Source organism: Meriones unguiculatus, chromosome 3 (genome assembly GCF_030254825.1).
Source record: "Meriones unguiculatus strain TT.TT164.6M chromosome 3, Bangor_MerUng_6.1, whole genome shotgun sequence".
NCBI lineage: Eukaryota > Metazoa > Chordata > Mammalia > Rodentia > Muridae > Meriones > Meriones unguiculatus.
The window spans coordinates 56369127-56391412 of NC_083351.1; the positions used below are offsets into that span (position 1 = coordinate 56369127).

Consider the following 22286-nt stretch of genomic DNA (forward strand, 5'->3'; position numbering starts at 1 on the left):
AATTCAGCTTGGACAAAATTTATTAATATTTTCCTTTTACAGAAAATTAACTTTGATTTTCTATTGTTCCGTTGACTGAAATAAAGTTATAGCTTATTTTCCTATAATACTCTTGGTGTCCTGGTCATGCTGATCATAAAGATTAGGTAAAGGAGTATTGCTATCTGTTTGCTATACTTGTTACGATCTACATATATTCTCCTTAAAATCTCATGTGTTGAACCCTTAGACCCCAGATGGCAGACCCACTCACTGAGAGATGGGTAGACTATAGCAGTACTAACTTCATTAATGGGTCAAAGCCACTTAGGAATTCATATTAGATTGGAATAGGAATTCAATTAGAAGTGAGGCCTGCTTGGAGGTAACAGGTCACTGGGAAGCATGTTTGAAGGAATACACTTTGCCCTGGCCCCTTCCTATTTTTCTCTGTTTTCAGCCCTGCTGTGGTGAGCAACTTTGCCCTGCTATGCCTTTCCACAATCATGTTCTGCAACAGCCCAGAAATGTAGTTAAGTATCCTTAGACTGAACTTTCTAAAGCCATAAGCCAAAATGCATAGCTCCCCAAACCATTTATCATAAGGAGAAAAACTAACATAGGCTTTATAAGTAGCATTATTTATACCTTCCAGAAGCCTAACTCATATATAAGAACTTCCGAACTAGGTATAACTTTTAGCTTACCCTGGTTTTGGTTCTGTAAAATATACATCACATGTTTCATAGAAAAGTTCAGACTGCAAGCCAGCACCTCAAGTGTTTGACAAAGAGAATCTACTGTCATGCTTTGAGCCCCCCAATCCCCAGGAAGGAGAGCGTCTGGTTTCCTTCTATCACAGCAATATATTTCTGTATATATTGTATATATTGCTGTATATTTCTATCACAGCAATATACAGAGCTACAATTGGCTCCAAGCATAGGAATTCCCAATTCTACATGGGAGATGCATTCCAAGATGTGCAATGGATGCCTACAAGTAACAAAGTACTGAGCCTTATAACCTACTATTAACTATGCACTTAACACACACTGTGATCATAATTTACTGCTTCAGGCCAGACAGTCAGCAAGCATATTCCTTTTTCTTCACAATTTCATGGACAGAAGATCAGCTGCTACCATGTATTTTAGCAACTTCAGCATAGGGGTCTTTTTCTTTTCCTGCTAGATTGAGCTGTTACAATTACACTTACAGGAAGAACCCCTAACACATGACTCCGAGCTAGTAGATCTGAATTACCAGTCCTTATGCTTTAAGGTTGTGATGCACAGCAGGATTTATTGAATACAAACACTGACGCACAAGCATAGGTGTTCTGCTAACTGAGGGAGCTACTAGTGAGCGGGCCCTATATCCAATACTCTCAACAAAGGGATGACTCAGGTTCTGGGTGCAACTAAAGCACGAAGAACACAGAATATTGCACACTTTAAAGTTTGAGTCATTTCAGTAATTTTCTACTTAGTAGTTTTAGACTTTCCTTGACAATGGGTAACTGAGACTACAGAGAGCAACATACTAGCTGGGAGCAAGTGGGGGTGGGAGCTACTGCACTAGATGATAGAGCTCCTAAGTGAAAAAGTTAAGGGCAAATATTACCCACAGCATCTCTTAGAAGCCCAAGGGTTGTCCAGAACAGTCTTGCTTTATGCTTACTGTTTCAACATAATCAACATAATTTTCTGTTCATTTAAAAAAAAAATCCCAATTTGAGTATAGTGGGAGGCTTCCTATTATGGTGCCTCTTCTTTTTCATAGTGGAATGTACCAGAGTGTTGCACAGGCTCCTATGACCACTTCTCCCCACTTCATACTTAAAATCCTCTTCCCTAGTTCTAAAGGCTAGGTAAAACCCATAAATTATAGAATGGCAAAAATTTATGTTTAAACCAAAGCTAAATATCCATACACTGAAGTTAGCTATTCAGTGTATTCACCAAATACAAATTTACAAAGGAAACAAAGTGTTTTGCTTTAAAGTCCATTATATATACAGTACGATTATCACAAACTAGACAAGATAAGAGTCGCCATATAAACACACTTGTGGGAGTATCTATCAAGATGTTTCTAGTTTATCTCCATCAATGCTCTTTGGTTGGAGTATCAGTTTCAGAAAAGACCCCTGGGCCCAGATTTTTTGGTGCTGTTGCTATCTTTGTGGAGCTCCTGTCCTCTCTAGGTCTTATTATTTCCTACTTCTTTCATGAAATTCCCTGCACTCTGCCCAAAGGTTGGCCGTAAGTTTCAGCATCTGCTTTGATACCCTGCAGGGTAGAACCTTTCAGAGGCCCTCTGTGGCAGGTTCCTGTACTGTTCCCTGTTTTCTCCTTCTTCTAGTGTCCATCCTCTTTGCCTTGGTTTATGGGGTTTGAGGATTTAGCCAGGGTCCTTCTTCTTGATTAGCTTCTTTAGGTGTACAGATTTTAGTAGGTGTATCCTATATTATATGTCTAATATCCACTTATGAGTGAGTATATACCCTGTGTGTCTTTTTGCTTCTGGGATACCTCACTCAGGATGATCTTTTCTAGTTCTCACCATTTACCTGCAAATTTTATGATTTCCTTGTTTTTTTACTGCTGAGTAATATTCCACTGATACTCCAACCAAAGACCATTGATGGAGATAAACTAGAACCCTTGCACAGATGTTGCCCATGGCAATTCAGTGTCCAAGTGGGTTCCATAGTAATGGGAAGAGGGACTGCCTCTGACATGAACTGATTGGCCTGCTCTTTGGTCACCTCCCCCTGAGGGGGGAGCAACCTTACCAGGCCACAGAGGAAGACAGTGCAGCTACTCCTGATGTCATCTGATAGAGTAAGATCAGAAGGAAGGAGAGGAAGACCTCCCCTATCAGTGGACTTGGGGAGAAGCATGTGTGGAGAAAGGGGAGGGCGAGTGGGACTGGGAGGGTAGAAGGGAGGGGGCTACAAGGGGATACAAAGTGAATAAAGTGTAATTAATTAAAATTAAAATAAAAAATGGAAAGAAAAAAGATGTTTCTAGAAAGATTTAGGTAAGTGGAGAAGACGTTCAATAAATGTGAGTGGCATTATCCCACTGGTTGGGGTCCTGGACCAAATAAATGAGAAAAGAAAGAAAGGGAGTGGAGTGGAGGGGAGAGGAGAGGAGAGTGACCTAAGCACCAGCATTCAACTCTATCTTCTTCCTGACTGTGGACACACTGCGATCAGCTGCCCTAACCTCCTGTTGCCATGATCTTCCCAGCATCATGAACTATTCTGTCAAACTGTGAGCCAAAATAAACCCTTTCTTCCTTCAGTTCCTTTCATCAGGCATTCTGTTACAGAATGAGTAAGTAACTAATGTATATTAGTAATATACATTATATTAGTATATAATATATTAGTAATATACATTAGTTACTTAATTATTACTTAATTGTTACTTAATATACATTAGTTACTTAATTATAAGACTTCTGGTTGAGACCACAGAGGAAAATATTATCTTCCCATTATAATTAAAGGCTAAATTAAAAACAAACAAAATCTTATTCTTCCAATACAATCAGGTACAAATAGGTCTCATTTTGTCACAAATGGAATTACACAAATGAGAGAATTGGTAGCCTGTGAAGAACAGGGATAGTCAAAGTTGTAATGTTTTTTTCTTTCATGATTGTTTTCTTTGTAAAGTAAGGTATTATGGTTAGTTTTAACTGCCAACTTGACGTACTTAGAATCAACCGGAAAAAAAAAAAAGTTATCAATGAGAGACTGCCTATACTGGGTGGCTTGTAGGCATGTTTATGGGAGCCTGTTAAAATACCCAGCCTACTGCAGGTGGCCACATCCCCAGGCAGGAGGTGCTGCTCCGGGTAGAAATGAAGAAATTAAGCTGAGCAGAAGCAAGAATGCAGGCCAGCATGTATTAATTAATCTCTGCTCTTGACTATAGATGCGATGGGACTAGCTGTTTGAAATCTCCTGCTTTGACTTCCCTACAATAATGGAGTTGTAAGCTGAAATCACCCCTCTTTTCCACTAATTTTCTTTTTGTTGGGTGGTTTATCACAGCAACAGGAATGAAACTAAAGCCTATCTACCTTTATTTCAAACAAAGGTCACTATTTTCAGGTCTAATTTACATGCAAAAAAATTACAAGTAAATAGTATATCCTATCTTCTAAAGAACAGCTCAAAACCAAAATACTACCTATCTCCATCTTTTGTTTTTTGGGGGATCTCACTATGTATCAGACTAAGCTCTAAAATTTATCCTGTCCTTTTGTTTCATCCTCCCAAGTACTAGGATTACATCATGACCATTAAAAGAGCAACCATTACAGGAGATCTAAATAATCATCAGCACATTCTCCTGATCATTTATTCATTTTACCTAAAACACACATGAAATGTGTGAAAACTAAGTGTCTAAGATTATCTTTAATCTATTTGACATTGTTTGTAATCTAGCACATCACAAAGAACATTAACCTGGAGGTAATCTATACTACTGTCTCAAAGGCCCTAATGTTTGAAAAACAAGAGATGTCGAAATGTTTTCAACAATAATTTTTTTAAAATAACTTACTTAATTTTATGTTATGTATATTAGTGTAAAGATGTCAGATCTCTTGGAATTGGTGTTAGAGACAGTTATGAGGTGCCATGTGAGTGCTGGGAATTGAACCCAGGTCCTCTGGAAGAGCAGGCAGTGCTCTTAACCACTGAGCCATCTAGACTCCAACGATAGTTTTAAGAAAAGGCTTTATGACTATTCTGATACCTACCTGTATCCAAACAACAAGGTTCATAATGTTCACAAATAAATGTCTTATTATTTTCTTTATAATACTAAGATAACATTATATAAAAATTCAAAACTTTACAAAGACAAACTGCAAAACAGTAACCATTAAACATCTACGTAACAAGAGTGATTTAAAAAAAAAAAATCAAAGTACTCTTAATATCATCCAAAAATGATCACTAACCTGTTGAGGAGTAATAGTATCTCTATAACTTGGTAAAATTTTCAGGGTGACACTTCCACTAATATTTTTTAGTAATTCTTGTAATTCCTTTGGATTGTTTCCAACTTCATGGCCATTAACTTCCTTAATAATATCTCCCACGTGAAGTAGACCTTGTCGATCTATCATTCCTCCATGAAGGATTCGGGCAATTACCAGATCATTATTTTCAACCCTAAATGTTACACCCTATAGAAAAATTTAAAAATAATAATTATTTTATCCCAGTAAGAAAAACATGTAAACATCCATGAATACAAATAAAATGATTCTGAAACCAGGTTGGTGAATTCTGTTTCCATTTCTTTCCTGTCCAATCCCAATAAAGTAAGGAACGTCAGAAGCACACCCATACAATGGGGTTAACCTCTACAATCTAGCTGTATTCCACAAGGAAGCTCAAGGAGGCAGCAGAATGCTGACTTGTCAGGTTTGCCACAACTCTGTTTTTAGAAACCACAAATAAAAAATTTAAGGGGAAGTAGTTAACTTCACTATTACAGAGCACCACTGCACTTTGAACTTTAATAACAACTTTCTTCCCTGTTTTGGTCTCATCATTAGTAAGCAAACAGACAATTTCTGAAAGGCTGGGAAGGCCAGGAAGAACTAAAAGTGTTCTCCTGTTCCCCACTAGCATATTTATAGCTTCTCAGTCAGTTTAAGGTTTCATTTTGACTACATTTCATAGGCTACATGACTGACAGATCATCTGCTAGGTATTTATACAAAGGCTAAAATGACTGATAAAATAAGCACGAGCAGTTTCCACAAGTATATCAAGACAGAAACTGGGCAGCACTACATTTCAGATTTAAGAAAGCGGCGATTCATTTACTTACCAATGGTTCTCCAGCTTTTTTGTGAATACCAAGAATACGGATGGCATCTACTGGCAAAAACTGATTATTGAGAGAATTATTCATTTCTGGGCTTGAGGGAGGTGAATCATAACACTTTGATGCCACAATATCATGGGCCTCCAGGAGCGACTGTAAAGAGTCAAAACAGCCTGTGGTTATTAGCTACTGATGGAACAAGCTGCTAAAAATAATTTATTAGTTCATTAACACCGTAGAGTAGTAAAAGTTTCTAAAGACACATTCTTAAATTCCCAACATGGATTATGTTAAATACATACAATCTTTTTTTAAAACTAAAACTAGATCATTTTATTATCATCAAACAATATCATATTCAGGTTTTCAGATTTGAAGAGACTGGTAGAATTTAGTCACATGTTTTTAAAGTGTCATGTTCACTGGAAACCAAACCCGGGTTTTCAAGCCGGGTAGAGGGACATGATAAATTTCCTATCAACAATGTAGGCACCCTCTTCAGTCTTTACCACGAACCCCCATCTACAAGATACAAAAAAAAACTGAGTGACAGACTCTAATTTTTACTATGCTGATATATTAGTAATATGAACTACTTTTGACATATATAAAAGGTATGCTAAAAAGATATCTAAAAGAAAATATCAGCAACTTCTACCACTAGTAGGAAATTGCATATTACCAATAAGATTTTAGTCTATAAAAGATACATTTTGAAAAAGAATCAGAAATGGTCTGGATATAATGTCAATTTTGCTTTCTATGTTTACTATCTAAAAACTATTATGGATGATTTTTGAGGTAGTTGTCCAGGAATTTCATTTTTATAGTAAATAATTTAAAAAATCCTGATCCTAAAGGAGTTAAGTTTTAATTCAATACCTGCCACAATACTAAGTTGAAAAGTTTCCGAGTATGCACAATACAGGTTCAAACATGACAATTCAAAATAGGAGAGGAAGCAAGTGTCAACACATTCAAGACAGAAACAATCTGGGTTTCAGTTTAATTGGCAAGTCCTGATAATTTCATAAAGTCATTTGCAAGGTACTGAAAAATAAATGTAAAACCAGGGTTAGGAAGATGGCTCAGTCAGTAAAGTGCCTGTCCCCACGCGGTAAGTGCTATGTGTGCAGATTCCTCATTCACATATAAAATGATGGTGCACATCTGCAATCCTAGCTCTTGTGAAGTGGGCCTTGCTGGTCAACTGGTGAGCTCCAAGTCCACTGATAAACTGTCTCAAAAAAGAAACGAAGGAAGGAGGGGAGGAAAAGAGGGAGGGACACTGCAGACAGCATCTTCATCCCTTCAAGTCAACACCACAGTCAAGAGGGCAGTGGGAATCCCACAGGTGCAGGTTACAAATTCGTATGTAAGATATTCTGGCACCAAGATTTCCCACTGCCCTCAAGATAAAATTCAAATACTTTATATTGCTTTATATGAACTAAATCACGTAGCCCCTCAAAGTGGTCTTTATAAAGCAAAGCAGTGTTAATCTAATTTTGAGGGCAAAAGTGGCAAGGAAAATAGTGACTCTTCTTCCATGGTAGAAGATCTTTTTCTACTAAAATTTAATGGCTCTGTCATAAAATGAGTGACCTTACGTGGCTGGATATATTTCTGGGGTTTCTATTCACCTGGTACTTTCCTAATATTCTCTAGTACCATATACTCCTAATTATTACATATTTAAAAGAAAAAAAAATCCCCCATTGTTTCTGCTATCAAGTGAATTCTTCTTTGTAAAACAGCTGAACTCACTCACAGTTTTGCTTTGCTTTCTAATCTAAAGAACAATGTACCCTACGTAACAGTTTCTATCCCTAGACAAGCTTCCTGTCATCTTTTCATCGTGTGTTTCATTGAATTCACCCTGATTCTGAATGAAGCATAGTCCATGAAAATGGTCCAATGAAGGCAAAGGAGGAAGAAGAAAAGTAGTATTAATGCAGAAAAATGGCCATCAGGATAGCTCAGAGGGTAAAGGTTCCTGCCACCAGCTCTGACGACCTGAGTTCAACTTCAGGAATCCACAAGGTAAAAAGAGAAAACCTTCTGCAGGGTGTCCTATAACTCCATGTATCTGCCATGGCATATACCCCTCACCCAATAAGAAAGAAATGAAAAACAAAAGCCAAACAAACCAACCAAGGCAGTGGCTGCAACACTGTCAAAGTGAGGGTTTTCCTTAGGATGCGGTCTGATGGTGAGTCAGGGGTAACTGATGGCACATAGGAAAAGCTGAGGTTATTTTTTTCTGGGACAAACACTGTGTATTTCTGTGCTGTATACAGTCATACATGTGTGTTTACATTCCTCAGGATCTTAGAATACCTAGGCTAGAACTTAGGCCCAAACAACATGAGTTAGTTCAGTGTACCAGCTGACTTCTCAGGGAACGCTCTGTAAGAGGACAGGGGCACGCTACCTGGAAGTGGGGCTCCTTGAGTATACCAACCAGTTCCGCTACGTTTTCATCCACACTTATTAGAGGAGTGATATCTTCAAGAATTTCGTTCACTAATTCCAAGTTATTGTCACTGACAGCTTCTAATTTTGAATCTTCAAGCCTCTCATGAGCCTGAAAAAACAATAGTGAATTAAAGTAATATTGTTGGTACTTTGTTCTAGACAGTATTTCACTGGTTTATTTTAGAAGATACTCCTTAGGGGGTGGGTGAGGTAAAGGTACTGGCTGCCAAGCCTGAGAACTGACTCCTGAAAGGCATCCTCTGACCTCCACACACGCACCATGGCATGTACGTGTACACACTTGCACAAACATTAAAAAAAAAAAAAAAGGTGTTAGAGGTCTAATTTTCTGAAGCCATATTTAATGTTTTAATCACAGGCAATACATGATTTTATAAATATAACATAAATACAATGACTTTCATCTTTGTTCCTACCATAAACATTGTGAAACGCTCATTTTATAATTACTGCTTAAGAAAACTGACGAGGGCAGATGATGCATGGAGATCATGTGATATCCTCTCCTCTCCAGCTAGATGCTAACAGAGGCTTGAATTCTGGATGCTGTCATGTCTTATTAAAGCAAATTATTAAGTATAAAAAAATAAAACGTAACCATTATGCATGTCAATTTTTTAAATGATTTTTAAAAAGAAATGAGTTAGGTATAGTGGTATATTTCTGTAATCCCAGTCCTGAGGAATCTGAGAGGGCAGGCTGAGGCCAGTGCCTAGGTTACAAAGAGATTCCATCTAGAAAACAAAATCCAGACATACACATGGACATGCACACACCAAACAAAAACAAAACAACAACAACAAAACATCATTTGGAACTCCAAAACCCTGAAGCTATTGTTTGAAAATCTAGGATAAAGACAGAGCTCTCTATGGTGATGCCCTTTCTTAGTGCATATTGGGTTCAATACCTAGCAATGAAAAATTAAGTACAACATCAGCTTAAAGGAAGTAGTCTGAGATCTCATACCTTGATCAGGAGGATAATCCCCTCCATATAAGCAAAATACACCACCACCACCACAAACCACAGTCTTTTTTTTCCATGTTGCCCACACTACTTTGGAGTAAAACAGGATTCTAAATTCAAACTGAGGAACACTACACAGGATCTACCTTTTAGGTTTTTTTTTTTTTTGGACAAATGGTTGCTCATTGCTAAAGACAAGGGAAGGTAAACTACTAGGGTTTAATTCATAAGACCATATAAGACAATAAGATCTTACACTAATATTTTATACTTCATTTTTATAATAAGTGCTGAACAGAAATCCCTGTTTCCAGTGTTACATTGTGATGTTTTTCATGTTGTGTGTACCACCAAGCACAGTAGATCCTTAAGAATCCAAATACAACATTTGTAATTTATAAATGATCATTTTGTTTACATATACTTTTCAAGGTGATTCATCATAGTGACTTTTTTCATAAAAGACTAATTAAATTCCCTTTTTCCCAAAGAGTTTCTATGTTGCCAAGACTAACTTTGAACTCTGGGCTCAAGGAATGTTTCTGCCTCAGGAGCCTGAGTAGTTGGGACACAGGTGTGAGTCATCATACCCAGCAAGTGAGCTCTTAATTGGAAGAGATTTTTAAGACTTCAGAAGAAAACATTTTAAAAGTTATGAAACAGACCGATAAAGGAGCAGATTTGATTAAGTATAAGGAGTAAGGCCAAAAGACCTAATGTGATTTAAATAAAAATTCTATTTGATTTGGGTAAGAAAAAAACTACAAAGACTAGAAAATGCAACAAAGAGTACGAAGTTTTCTGAAGGTGTAAGACATCTGCTGACTGCTGGCTTAAGAAGCATGCTCTCCAGGACGAGTGCGCCATTTGTCCTATCACATCCCTTGCACTGCTTCAGAACCCCACTTGCGTGTTTGTGTTCTTAGGAAGAGCTGTAAAGATCTGTGTTTCTCTAGCAGAGAAGATGACTGGTTTACTGCTTTCAGGTACCATGTCAACAGGCTTTACATGTTCACCTGTGCTAGTCACATGGCTAACATATGAAAGGCTGTGTGTAGGCTGCTTCAATTCAGGCCTTCAAGCCAGAAATAACTGACGACTAGAATATTCATAACACACCTCCCTTCCGTTTATTACGAATTAGGTGACACTAAGCGGAAACATGATAAAAGCTAAAGGCAGACAAGGGAGCGTCTCTGGTGAGGGTGGAATTCAAAGGCAACCCAAACACACCGAAAAGTTCCTTCACATCACAGATTGCTTTTATGAAAATGAAGACTCTCAATATAAAATACAGAAAATTTTAAGGAAGTGTTTTAATAAAATTAAGGCTACAGCAATTTTAATACAAAGAAAATTTCTAGAATATAATCAAGATTAGTTTCACAGCCAGGCATGGAGGCACATGCCTGTAATCAAAACACTTGAGAGGCGAACAGAGAGGAACAGGAGTCCAAGGCTATTCTTAGCAATAGAGTGAATCTGAAATGAGCCAGGGACATGAAATTCCATCAAAATTTTTTTTTAAAATCAATTTCACTTTTTTTCTAGAACAGAAATACAGGCCCACAGTTACAATATACAGCTAAAGCTCCGAAGCACTGTGAAAAAAATTTTAGACCTCTAATTTACTTTAACATCAAAACGTATTTAGTAATTTTTAGGAGGTAAGTACCCACCTGAACTTAATTCATCAGACTAACAGGGTCACAAGGAAACCTTAACAACTAGTTAAGGGTTAGGGTTAGGTCAGAGTGGAGCACAAACCCAATGATCCTTCGTGAGTTTGAGGCCAGCCTGGACTACACAGCAAATTCCATGTAAACAGCAAAGGCCATATAGTTTATAGACGCTGTATTTAAAACAAAACAAAACAAAATTAAATAAGTCACCTGTTTGATTAAGTGAGTCTCTTCCTTTAAGAAAAGGCAGTGTCAGAAAGCCAGGATAACTCAGTAAAAATGTCTTTCACCTGTCACAAGTAGGGAAGAACACTCCATGGCTGATGCTGTAGAGGTCTGGGTCTGATACAAATATGGCCTAGCCTTTGTCTGTGTCCAGTTCTGAGACTCCTACTAACCATGTACCTGGGAGAATGAGCTGAGAATTTCTTCTAGAACGTCTGGCTATTTTACTCAAGTACTGTTCTTGCATACTTGCAGACAGAAAAAAAAATTAAATAACCAATGTAGTTACTACAAATCATAGCATTAGTAAGGTAGCAGTGTTACTGCGATCTTGCCTTTGCCCTTAGCAAGCAAGATTCATATATAAACTTTGATTCTATCTTACAACAGGGCTAAGTATGTAGCCATTCCTTATTAAATATTTTGTGGAAAACGTACATAAATGGGAAATAAAGTTAGCTGGGGTAAAATTTAACTTTCTTTTATCTAATGATCTAAACTCCCAAATACCAGACAACCCTACAAAGATCCCAGAATAACTTGAATGAGAGTGGATATGAGGCAGGAACACAGAGTAGCACTGCCAGCATGCTCTGTGTGTGACAGCAAACAAGAAGAGCTTGGATCCCAACAAAAGAGGACGGTATTAGCTAGACTGGAACACTCTCAGGAGAAAAAGACTTTTCGGAAATCATATTGCTATCCAAATGGAGTTCAAAGTTTTATCACAGAGCATCTCACTACCACTGCTAAGACAGTTGCAGAGTTAGGGCCACACAGACACCAGGAACCACAAAAGGGTATTTCCCATTTTTTCTTCTTAAGAGAAGCAAGAGTGCACTTAAAAGTCTGGCTGTAATAGTAGTCAGGGAAACATGTAAGTATCATTTTATATTAGGATTGGAAGTAAGTTTCAACATATAATACAAAATCAAGGAGCTGTAAGTCACACATGAAGATGTCTAATTTATATAACTATGTAAACACTTAGGCATTTCTCATTAAGAATCAGTAAAGTCAAGACACAAAAACTAGAGTCCAGACATGTGTCACATTACAGGCAAAAGGCTAATTTCCCTTTACATAAAGGCCTTCTACAAACCAATTGACCAACTAATTAGTAATATGAACAAAAAATTCACAAGAAAGAAAATTAAAGCGTCTAAACAAATGAAAAGATACATAATTACATGTATAAGAGAAGCACAAATTAAACTATACAAAAATATTGGTTTTCTTCTCATTAAACTGTCATTCCTGGTAGCAGACCAAGTTAGTGAGAACATAGGAAAAAGGCATTCTCACACATTTTTCTAGTGAGAACAAATATGAGCAATTTAATCAAATCCTACAAAATTAAGAAATTTTTCTAAGAATTTGTCGTAAATATAAATATATATATTTATATATAATATTGTAAATATATAAATATGTACAAAATGAGACGTAGCAGGGTTAGATAGAAATAGCATTAATTTATAACACAAAGGCCATACAAAAATCTACCAAAAGCCTGACCTGGAAAAAGCCTATGGTATATTCATGCACAGAAACATGACATTAACTTTACACAGAAAATAGGTGTCTTGAGGTTGTACTACAGAATCATACACAGCACAGGCTCACACTGCCCTTATGTTTGCTAGTGAGACTTGCTGCTTCCCACTAAGACCCAGCAGCAAATGGCAGCACTCTTCTTTTCAGTATGTGTGCTGGGGTGCTTTAGTCAGGGCAGTAAGGCAAGGACTACAACATGTTCAGAACAGAAAAAAAAAAAAAAAAGCCAAAGCTGTTTTTATTCACATATGACATGGTCTCATATTTAGAAAACCCAAGGGGTACAGTAGAAACTATCAGAACTAACAAGTTTAACAAGGTTGTAGAATAGAGCAACTTTTCTATATGCTGGGAAGGAAATCTGAAAATGAAGTTTTAAAAAAATAGCAACAAAAATAAAACATTTGAGTAAGTTTCAAAAAACAAATGGAAAACTTATAAACCTACAAAATACTATAAAAAGAAGCTAAAAGATTCAAATAAATGTAAATCAGAGTACAAGTTTTAACATTGTTAAATGGTGTATTAGTGAAGGGTATTATTGCTGTGATTAAACCCCAAAACCAAAAACAACCTTGGGTGGAAAGGAATTGTTTTGTATACATACTCTGAGTCGTAGTCCTTTCAGAGAAACCAAGGCAGAAACTCACCAGGGCAGGAACTGGAGATAGAAGCTGACACAGAGGCCACGGAGGGGGCTGCTTATTACTTTGCTCTCTATGGCTTGCTCAGCCTGCTTCCCTTAGAAGCCAGGGCCCCAGCCTGGAGACAGCACCACTCAATGGTGCCCTGATTAAGAAGATGCCCTATGCAGGCTTGTCTATAGCCTGATCTTATGGAAGCATTTTCTCGGGTTAGGATACCTTCTCTCAGATGGCTCCAACTTGTGTCAAGTTAACATAAAACTAACCACTACAGATGGCAGTTAACTTTTAGCTTGAAATTTGTAAGTTTGTAGATAATCTGAAGATTCACTGCAATAGCTACTGAAAACATGTGATTTTTGTAGTAACTGACAGAATACTTTGAAAATTCAAACATAACTGCAAGAAACCCAAGCATGCATCCTTCCCTCTACCTGCCGCCATCTCTACACTCACAGGCCTAGCTCCAATCCTGTGCTTTAGGAGCTACCTTTTCCTGGAGCAATTAATCATAGTTCACGTCAGGCATCTCCAGTATTGGCCCAATTTAAGGAAGGCCAGATTATCACACTAAGCATACAACCAGAGAAAGCAGTCCACATTCCCAGGTCAAATCACAAAGACAAAAACATTAATGGCCAAGCGGAGTGTCTCTCTACAAATTTGCTAGTCCTTTAACACAAAAGAAATAAAAGAATGAATCAATCAACAACATGATGACCCCAATTAACAAACACATTTCAAAAATAACTTTAAGTGTTAATGACCTCAATTCTCAAATCAAAAGATATAGGCTGACTGAATGGATCAAGAAAATCCCTCTGTCTTTTGTCTACAAGAAACTCAGCTTTAAAGATAGGTACCACCTTAAAGTAAAAGGACAGAAAAAAGAATTCCAAGTAAACAGAATCAAGAAGCAAGCAAGCATCGTCATCCACATATCTGACAAAATAAGATTTCCAACTAAAACTAAGCAAGACAAACAAAAGGTACTGAATTCTTATCAAGGGATAAATTTCTTAGGAAAATATCACAATGCCAAACACGGAAAAAACTCTGGCATACCTAATTTTATAAAAAGCACATTAATAGAATTAAAGGCACAGATTAACACAGACCCAATAATCTTAGGTGGTTTCAACACCACACTTTCTCCAGGAGATAGTTAATTTGAACAAAAAATAAACAAAGAAACCTCAGAATTAAATACCTTACATCAGATGGACCCAATATTATCTACAGAATGTTCCAACTAAATTGTCAAACAATATACATTCTACTCAGAAGCACATAGAAGCTCTGGAAGAAACCATGTGCTGGGACACAAAACAAGCCTTAACAAACCCAGAAAAGAAATGTAATAATTCTTTATATCTTATCCAACCATTATGGAAAAAAATTTAAAACTGACAGCAAACAAAACTACAATCAGTATGTAAACGGATAGATTCAGCAGTTCAATACTGAATGATGAATGGATCAAAAAGAAACCAAGAAAGAAATTCAAACCAAGCCCAAACTTAGCATACTACAAAAACAAAGAAATTAATGAAATAGAAACAACGAAAACAAAGAATCAATTAATTCAAGAGCTGATTCTTAAAGAAGATAAACAAGATCAACAGACACCCTGCCCCAACTAACCAAAAGAAAGGAAAAGATGACCCAAATTAACAAAATCAGAAGTTTATAAGGACTCATTGCGACAACCCGATACATATATAATATTATTTGGGAATACTCTAAAAACCTGTACTTCATTAAGTTGGAAAATCTATTTTTAAAAGCCGGAATTTCTTCGTTTATCCAAAATACAAAAGTTAAACCAGAAGAGACAAACAACCTAAACAGACCTGTAACAATGAGGATATTCAAACAATATAAAGCCTCTGTCTCAAATAGTCCAGACCCTGATGGATTCATATCAGAATTTAGCAGACTTTCAAAGAACTGTAAATGATCCTTCTTAATTCCTAAACAAACAAACAAACAAAACAGAAAGGAAAAAGAAAACAAAAAAAGAAACAGAAGGAGCACTCCCAACCCAAACCAGATAAAGACACAATAACGTGATAAAACTACACAGCAATACCTCTGCTGAACACAGAATACAAAATCCTCAATAAATGCTAGCAAACTGAATACAAGCACATATCAAAAAGATCAACACAGGGCTGGTTCAACATACTTAAGTCAATACACAGAATAATTCATATTATATTATTTGACTTACGAGAGATCACATGATCATCTCAACAGAACCAGAAAAGGCCTTTGACAAAATCCAAGATGCTTTAATGATAAAAATTCCTAGAGAGAGAGTAGGACTAGAGGGAACATTCCTCTAGAGGGAACATTCTTCAACATAATAAAAACTATTTATAACAAAACCTTCAGCAAACATTATCTCCACTCCTTTTCAATATAGTGCTGGAAGCAACAGCTAGATCAATAAGGCAAAAGAAGGAAATTAAAGGATTATGAATATAAAATAAAACGTCAAATTAAATATACATAATAAATCCCCAAAATTCTACAGAAAACTTATGGAAACAAGTAACAATTTCAGCAATATTGCAGGGTACAAAATCAACTTATAAAAATCAGCTTTTCTACACCAAAAATAAACACAGTGAAAAAGAGATCTAGACATCCATTTACAATAGCATCAAAACCAATAAACTATCTAGGAGTAAAGCTAACCAGGGAAGCTAAAGGCCTCTATGATGTAAATTCCAAATCTCTGAAGAATGAGATTGAGAAGGACACTAGAAGATGGAAAGACATCCTATGCTCAGAAAATGGTGGAATTAATCTTATGAAAATGACAATTCTACCAAAAGCCATTCACAGATTCAGTTAAATCCCAATCAAAACACCCACAACAGTCTTCACAGAAACAGGAAAAGAACAAAACTAAACTAAAATTTGCATGGAATCAGAAAAGACTCCATATAACCAAAGTAAACCTAGCAAAAAGAATGCTGGAGAGACTGATCTTCCAGACTTTAAGACGTAGTATAAAACTACAGTAATTAAAGCAATATGGTACTGGCACAAAAGCATACATATAGACCAATGGGATAAAATAGAAAACCCAACATGAGTTTTCATAACTACAGCCATCTGATATTTGATAATAAGGCAAAAACCATGCAATGGAGAAAAGACAGCCTCTTCAACAAATGGTGCTGGGGAAGGTAAATTTCCACATGCAAAAGAAAGAAAAAAGAACTGTTACCTATCATCTCACACAAAAATAAGATCCAAGACCACAATTTGAAACACGAAACACTAAAAATCCTAAAGAAAAATCCTACAAGATACAGATATAGAAAAGGACTTTCTAAACCGTATTCCATGTGCCCAGGAATAAAGGGCAATGATCAATAATGATCAAAACTAAAAAAGTGTGTATACAGCTATGGCAATTATCAACTAAATGAACAACACCTAGGTCTGGTTCCCAGCACCCACATGGCAATTCACAAACATGTGTAACTCCAGATCCAGGGGAGCTAATGCTCTTTTCTGGCCTTTTGCATGAGGCACGCATGTGATATACATACAGACAAAATACTCATAGACATAAAATAAATTTTAAAACAAAAAAAATGTTTAAATCTATGTTTGTCAGGAATACAACTCTGTAGTTTTATCAAAATATTTTTTTATATTCAACATAGCACTACTGTTTTCTTCCTTTTCTTCATTAAATGTTTGATAGAATTTATGGTAAAGAGATCTGGAGCTTCTTTTTCACAATGGTTTTAAATTTTAAACATCCAATTTTGAAAACTACATAGAGCTGCTGAAATTATTTCTTACATGAGCTTCTCTTTTAAGAAATCGTCACTTAAGTTTTCAGTCACTGTCACAAAACTATTCATAATTAAAGGGCAATGTTTACTTTATATGCATGGGTATTCTGTCTGCGTACCACATGCAAGCCTCATGCCCAGGGAGGCCAGAGACAGCATCAGATCCCCTTGAACTGGATTATAAAATATTGTGAGCCAGCATCTGTGTGTGGGATATCAAAGGTCTTCTGGAAGAGCAGTCAGTGTTCTTAACTGCTGAGGCATCTCTTCAGCCGCAGGTTATAAATTTCTTGTTATACTTACAACAATACCCGTGGCTTTGACGTGGTGTCCTCCCTCCCAACCCAGGCAGCAATTTGCATTGCACTGGAGATGCACTGACTTTACTGATATATCGTCGTACGCTGTGTTATCTTTGTTTGTCGTTTTATGTGACACTTTATTAGCACTTCTGCATATTTCGTGTTACATTTACTCACTTGGGCACTGCTATTCTCTAACATAGGCATTCCTGTAAGTCCTACTTTGCAGCACATGTTTTGTCGTGCATTTTCCTTTCTTTCACTCATGGTTCTTCACTAGCTGTCCTTATTAGTTTATTGTCAACTTGACACAAACTAGAGTCATCTGTGAGGAAAGGATCTAAAATGAGAAAATGCCTCCATAAGACAGGCAAAGGGGGAAGCTTGTGGGACATTTCCTTGACTTGGGAAATGGTATGGGAAATTGAAATGGGAGGGCCCAGCCCACGCTGGGTGATGCTGTCCCAGGGCAAGCAGTCCTGGAAAGCAGGCTTAGAAGGGCGGAGGTCAGTTCCAGCCTCTCGCTTCCTACTCTGACTTCTTCCTTCAGGGACGGGCCGCTGCTGCAGTGTAAGACGAAATGCAGCCTGTCCTCCCCGTTACTTTTGATCCGTGTGTTAGCACAGCAATAGAAACCCTAACTAAAGCACAGTTAGCATTTAATTTTTAACTCTTGGGGATTTTTCTGAAGATGAGACGTTTCTGTTTTTCCAGGTGTGGCCAGTACATCTAAGCCTGTCCCTCTTTTGGAGCTATCACATCCACATATATCCATGTGCAGTATGGCATAAATATTGTATGATAATACTTCATCTTAAAAGCATATTTTATGTTTGTTCACAAACAGTCCCTTTCCTCTGTCATTCTGTCAGAACAACCTTCTCTTGCATTTTTCTTTTATTGAATAAATAAAGATTAATTTTTTTTTGGTCTGAAAAAAAGTATCTTATTTAGTATTTGAAGGTTGTTTTGCTGGAAAGGAATGTATCAGCATTTCACTTTTGTTACCTGAAAACTTAATCTCAATTCCTCACTATGAATTTCAGAATTCACCATTTCTTCTTATTGTCTTTCTTCTTTCATCTGTTTGCTTTAAAATTTTAACTTTGCATTTAAATCTTAAGACTTAAGTAAGTTTTCTTTTTATTTCTCATCTAGCCTCTTGAATTTTTCAGTTTATGTTACTTACTGAATGAAAAAAAATAGGCCATGACTGCTGTAAGGTATGGTTGAGGAGGTTTACTGCAGATGAAGAAAAAACAGCCAGAGGCATCTGGAAGGGTCCAGACTGAACTGGACCAACAGACTAAACCAGGCCATGAGAGGAGGGGGTGGGGGTAGGGAGAACAAGAGAGGAAGAGAAGAGAGAAGAGAGGAGACCAGCAGCCAAGACAGCCAGGAGACCAACAGGCTATTGCTGAGTTCTGTGGAGAAGAGAAGTGGGGGGAGGGAAGCAAAGCTCAGGGAATGGAGAAGTTTAGGGTAGGTGTCAGCTGGAATGACTCTCTAACAGGGTCTGTGATGCTGACAGACTACTGGGGACCCTGGTGGCCAGCTTCCACGTTGATGTGTTAAACAGGCACGTCAGTAACCCATCTGTCCTGGGTTACTTTGAGATCTACCCTCTATTTTCAAGTTCCAGTTAGCCCATTTAACATATTAGAGCTTACATGTGCATCTCATAACTGTGCTCTATATTTTGATTTGACTTTCTGTAAGTTTCACCTGGGATTTTTCTGTTCGTCTACTTTCAAATTTGCCAGTTCTCTCCTTCCATATTTAGTCTTCTAATACTTAAACCCAGCAAATGAGATAACTTCAGATACTGTATTTGAGTGTTAAAATGCCTTTCTGATTTCTTACTTGCTGTAGTAAGAGCACCCGACTGTTGTAACTTACCTACTTAGAAGTTTCCCCTCGCTGTGCAGTTTCTTTATGCTGTACAAGTATAATTCTCACTGCTTTTATTTATTTAAAATCTGCCTGAATGTTGCATATTATTGACTGATTTTGTTGTTTCATCTTTTGTGTACCTAGGCTGTATGTGTGAGAAAGCGATGAGAGACGAGAGAAAGAGAGTGAGAGAGAAAGAGGGAGCGAGAGCATGAGCCAACCTAGAAGGGGAAGCTGAGTACAGGTACATACCCTCTATGCCAGAGAACAAGTGTGAGGCCATCAGTCCTGGCCGTTCACCTTTTTTCAAACAGAGTCTGTTTTTTTGCTGCCTCTTATGCTGGGCTAGTAGGCCAAGAAGTTTTGAGGATTCATACGGCTTTACTGCTTATCTCTCCACAGAAGCACTGAGAATGAACATATACCACATAAATACACACACACACACACACACACACGCTCATACTCTGCCAGGCTGTAGGTGGGTTCTGAGAATTTGAACTCAGGTTTTCACACTTGCAGGCACTTTACCCTCTTAATTTATCTGCCCAGCCTTTATTTTTAATCAGAAAGAACACAATTGCTCTTTAAGTGTTCCAAAGTGAAGCAGCCATTCCAACTACTGAGAACAGTGACCTGCTGATTGCTGAAAGTCTGTCACAGGTGATACAAGTCAACCCATCTCTCACTCACACAAGTTATTGAGAATAAAAACACAGAAATGCCCTCACCCTATGTCGAAATAAAGCAGGACCTTAAAAACAGGGTAAGCATACCTGTCCCAACACTTCTATTATTTACTCTAGTGTATTTGAAGACCTTTGGAAACTATAAACATGCTGTAAAATGCCTTACATGCTATTAACATTTCTAAAGCTACATAAAAGCCTTAAATTGAACATGAGAGCAGGGACAAAGATGATTCAGGGACAATAAAAAGTAGCAATCAACAGTCTAAGATCAAGGAAAGAGTAAAACTATTGTGCCACCAGGGGCCCAAGGCAAACCGTTTTTAGTATGGGCTTAAATGACTCCTGTTTACTTCTGCAGGTCCTGGAGCTGATCCTCAACACAGTCAGGTACAGGACAAGAAGTTGGAAAGAAAAGTAAATACCATTCTGTATATTATGAAAATGTACTAATATTAAGAATATACATTATAAAATGACTTTTTACCACGTGACCTCATCATGAGTAACTGTGAGGAGTAAGTCACATTCACTCATTTTTACCAATTAAAAAGTACAGTTTTCAGAAGCCTTAAAATAATAAAAAAAAAATAACAACTACCATAACAAAAAAACACACACAGAAGGTGAGACCAGCATTCTGACAAGCCAAAAGGAAGAAAAGGTAGCTCCATGAAGGAGTGTGGCTAGAGGACCACCAGAAAGGCTTACCGCAAACAAACACCACTTAGCGGAGCTGTGAGGAAGGGGCCAGCAGGGCAGAAAACAGCCTATGAATAAACAGCTTCCTCAATGTTCAAAAAAGGATTATCAAAAAATTCTGAGTAAAACAGAACCACAAATATGGTTGTAAAAAAATGTGTGTATTAAGTGAGCTAGTAGGTCTGCTCTAGACTTAATTAAGGAAATAATACAGCTAAAATATCTGGGTTATGAAAGAAAACCTGAAATTCCAAAATAAATAAATGAATGAACTAACTAAAAGTAATTAAGATTTTAAATAATAAACAGGTATATGTTACAATGTAAAAGAAAAAACCCAACATCTTGTTGGTTGTAAGTGAAGATGGAATGGAAATCCCTTTCACAAGCTCCAGTTCAACTCCTGTATTATTAAACTCCTTAAGAGTCATTTCACTAAGGGTAGAATAAAGAAGGCAGTAAACATTATCTTTGCATATATTAACATTTCATTATATGAAAAGTGTTTTTTGCTAACTATGCAAAAAGGTGTATCAACTAATTCCAAAATGATGATCACTGAAAAGATTTCCATAAAACAATTTTCAAAGTCATTCAGTAATCTTATTAATAAACTAGTATACCTTAGCAAGTGATTTCACAATAGGATTCTCCATAATACCCTTGAGAAAAATTAGGTCTATTTCTTCTGCTCCTGTGGATGAGGGCAGCTCTGTAAGGTTTTCCAGAACTTGCTGCATTTCTGATGAGATAAAAACCAGATAAAAAAAAATTAGTGAATACATAAATAAAGTAAGACTCAAATTCCAGGCCATTATGGAGTAAGAATATAAAGTTTATCAAATAAAAGGGCATTAAGCAGAACATTTGAAAAATAAATCTTCTTTTAAAAAAAGTATATGTTAAACTCTTGAGTTTCACATTAATTACTGTCCCATGAACTGGATGAATTTCTATATACAGTTTTGATTTTATAGGACTATACTTAATATATACACACTTAAAGGTCACTTGCTTTTATTTTTCAAATTTGAAAACACTACCTAAGAATAAATAAAAATTCTGAAGATTTATACAAAGTATAAAGATTAAATTAATAATAAACATTGGGAAAAATCCAATAATCAAACTTCATTGGTAAATTCTACCAAACATTTAAAAACAGAATTAAAATTAAAACCTGACAAACTGTCAAAATAATGTAGGAAGACTTTTCTTTTGTAAGTGAGGGAGTTAAGAGCGGTTTTCACTTACATAGCTCTGGCTGGCCTGGAACTTAAGAAATTCACCTGCCTCTGCCTCCAGAGTGCGGGGATTAAAGGTGTGTGACACCATAACAGGCAAGAATACTCTTACTAATTCATTTTATGAAATCAGGTACTTAGATCTGAAGCCCAGAGAAAGATACTCTTAAGAAAACCACAGCTAATATCTTATAAATGCAGATGTAAAAA

At 36.8% G+C, this 22286-nt stretch overlaps 1 protein-coding gene across 8 annotated transcripts in view; it reads right to left on the reverse strand.

Annotated features, from left to right (window-relative positions):
- Positions 1-22286, reverse strand: part of Pals2 (protein associated with LIN7 2, MAGUK p55 family member) — a 103402-nt gene that overhangs the window by 33479 nt on the left and 47637 nt on the right. For all 8 annotated transcript variants that reach the window (XM_021631098.2, XM_021631096.2, XM_060380015.1 and 5 more), the window contains 4 exons: positions 21456-21574; positions 8284-8436; positions 5853-6002; positions 4972-5199 (listed from right to left, as the gene is read on the reverse strand). In XM_021631098.2, coding sequence (XP_021486773.1) covers positions 4972-5199; positions 5853-6002; positions 8284-8436; positions 21456-21572 — 648 coding nt within the window. In that variant the 5' untranslated portion in view covers positions 21573-21574. The remainder of the gene's footprint in view (positions 1-4971; positions 5200-5852; positions 6003-8283; positions 8437-21455; positions 21575-22286) is intronic.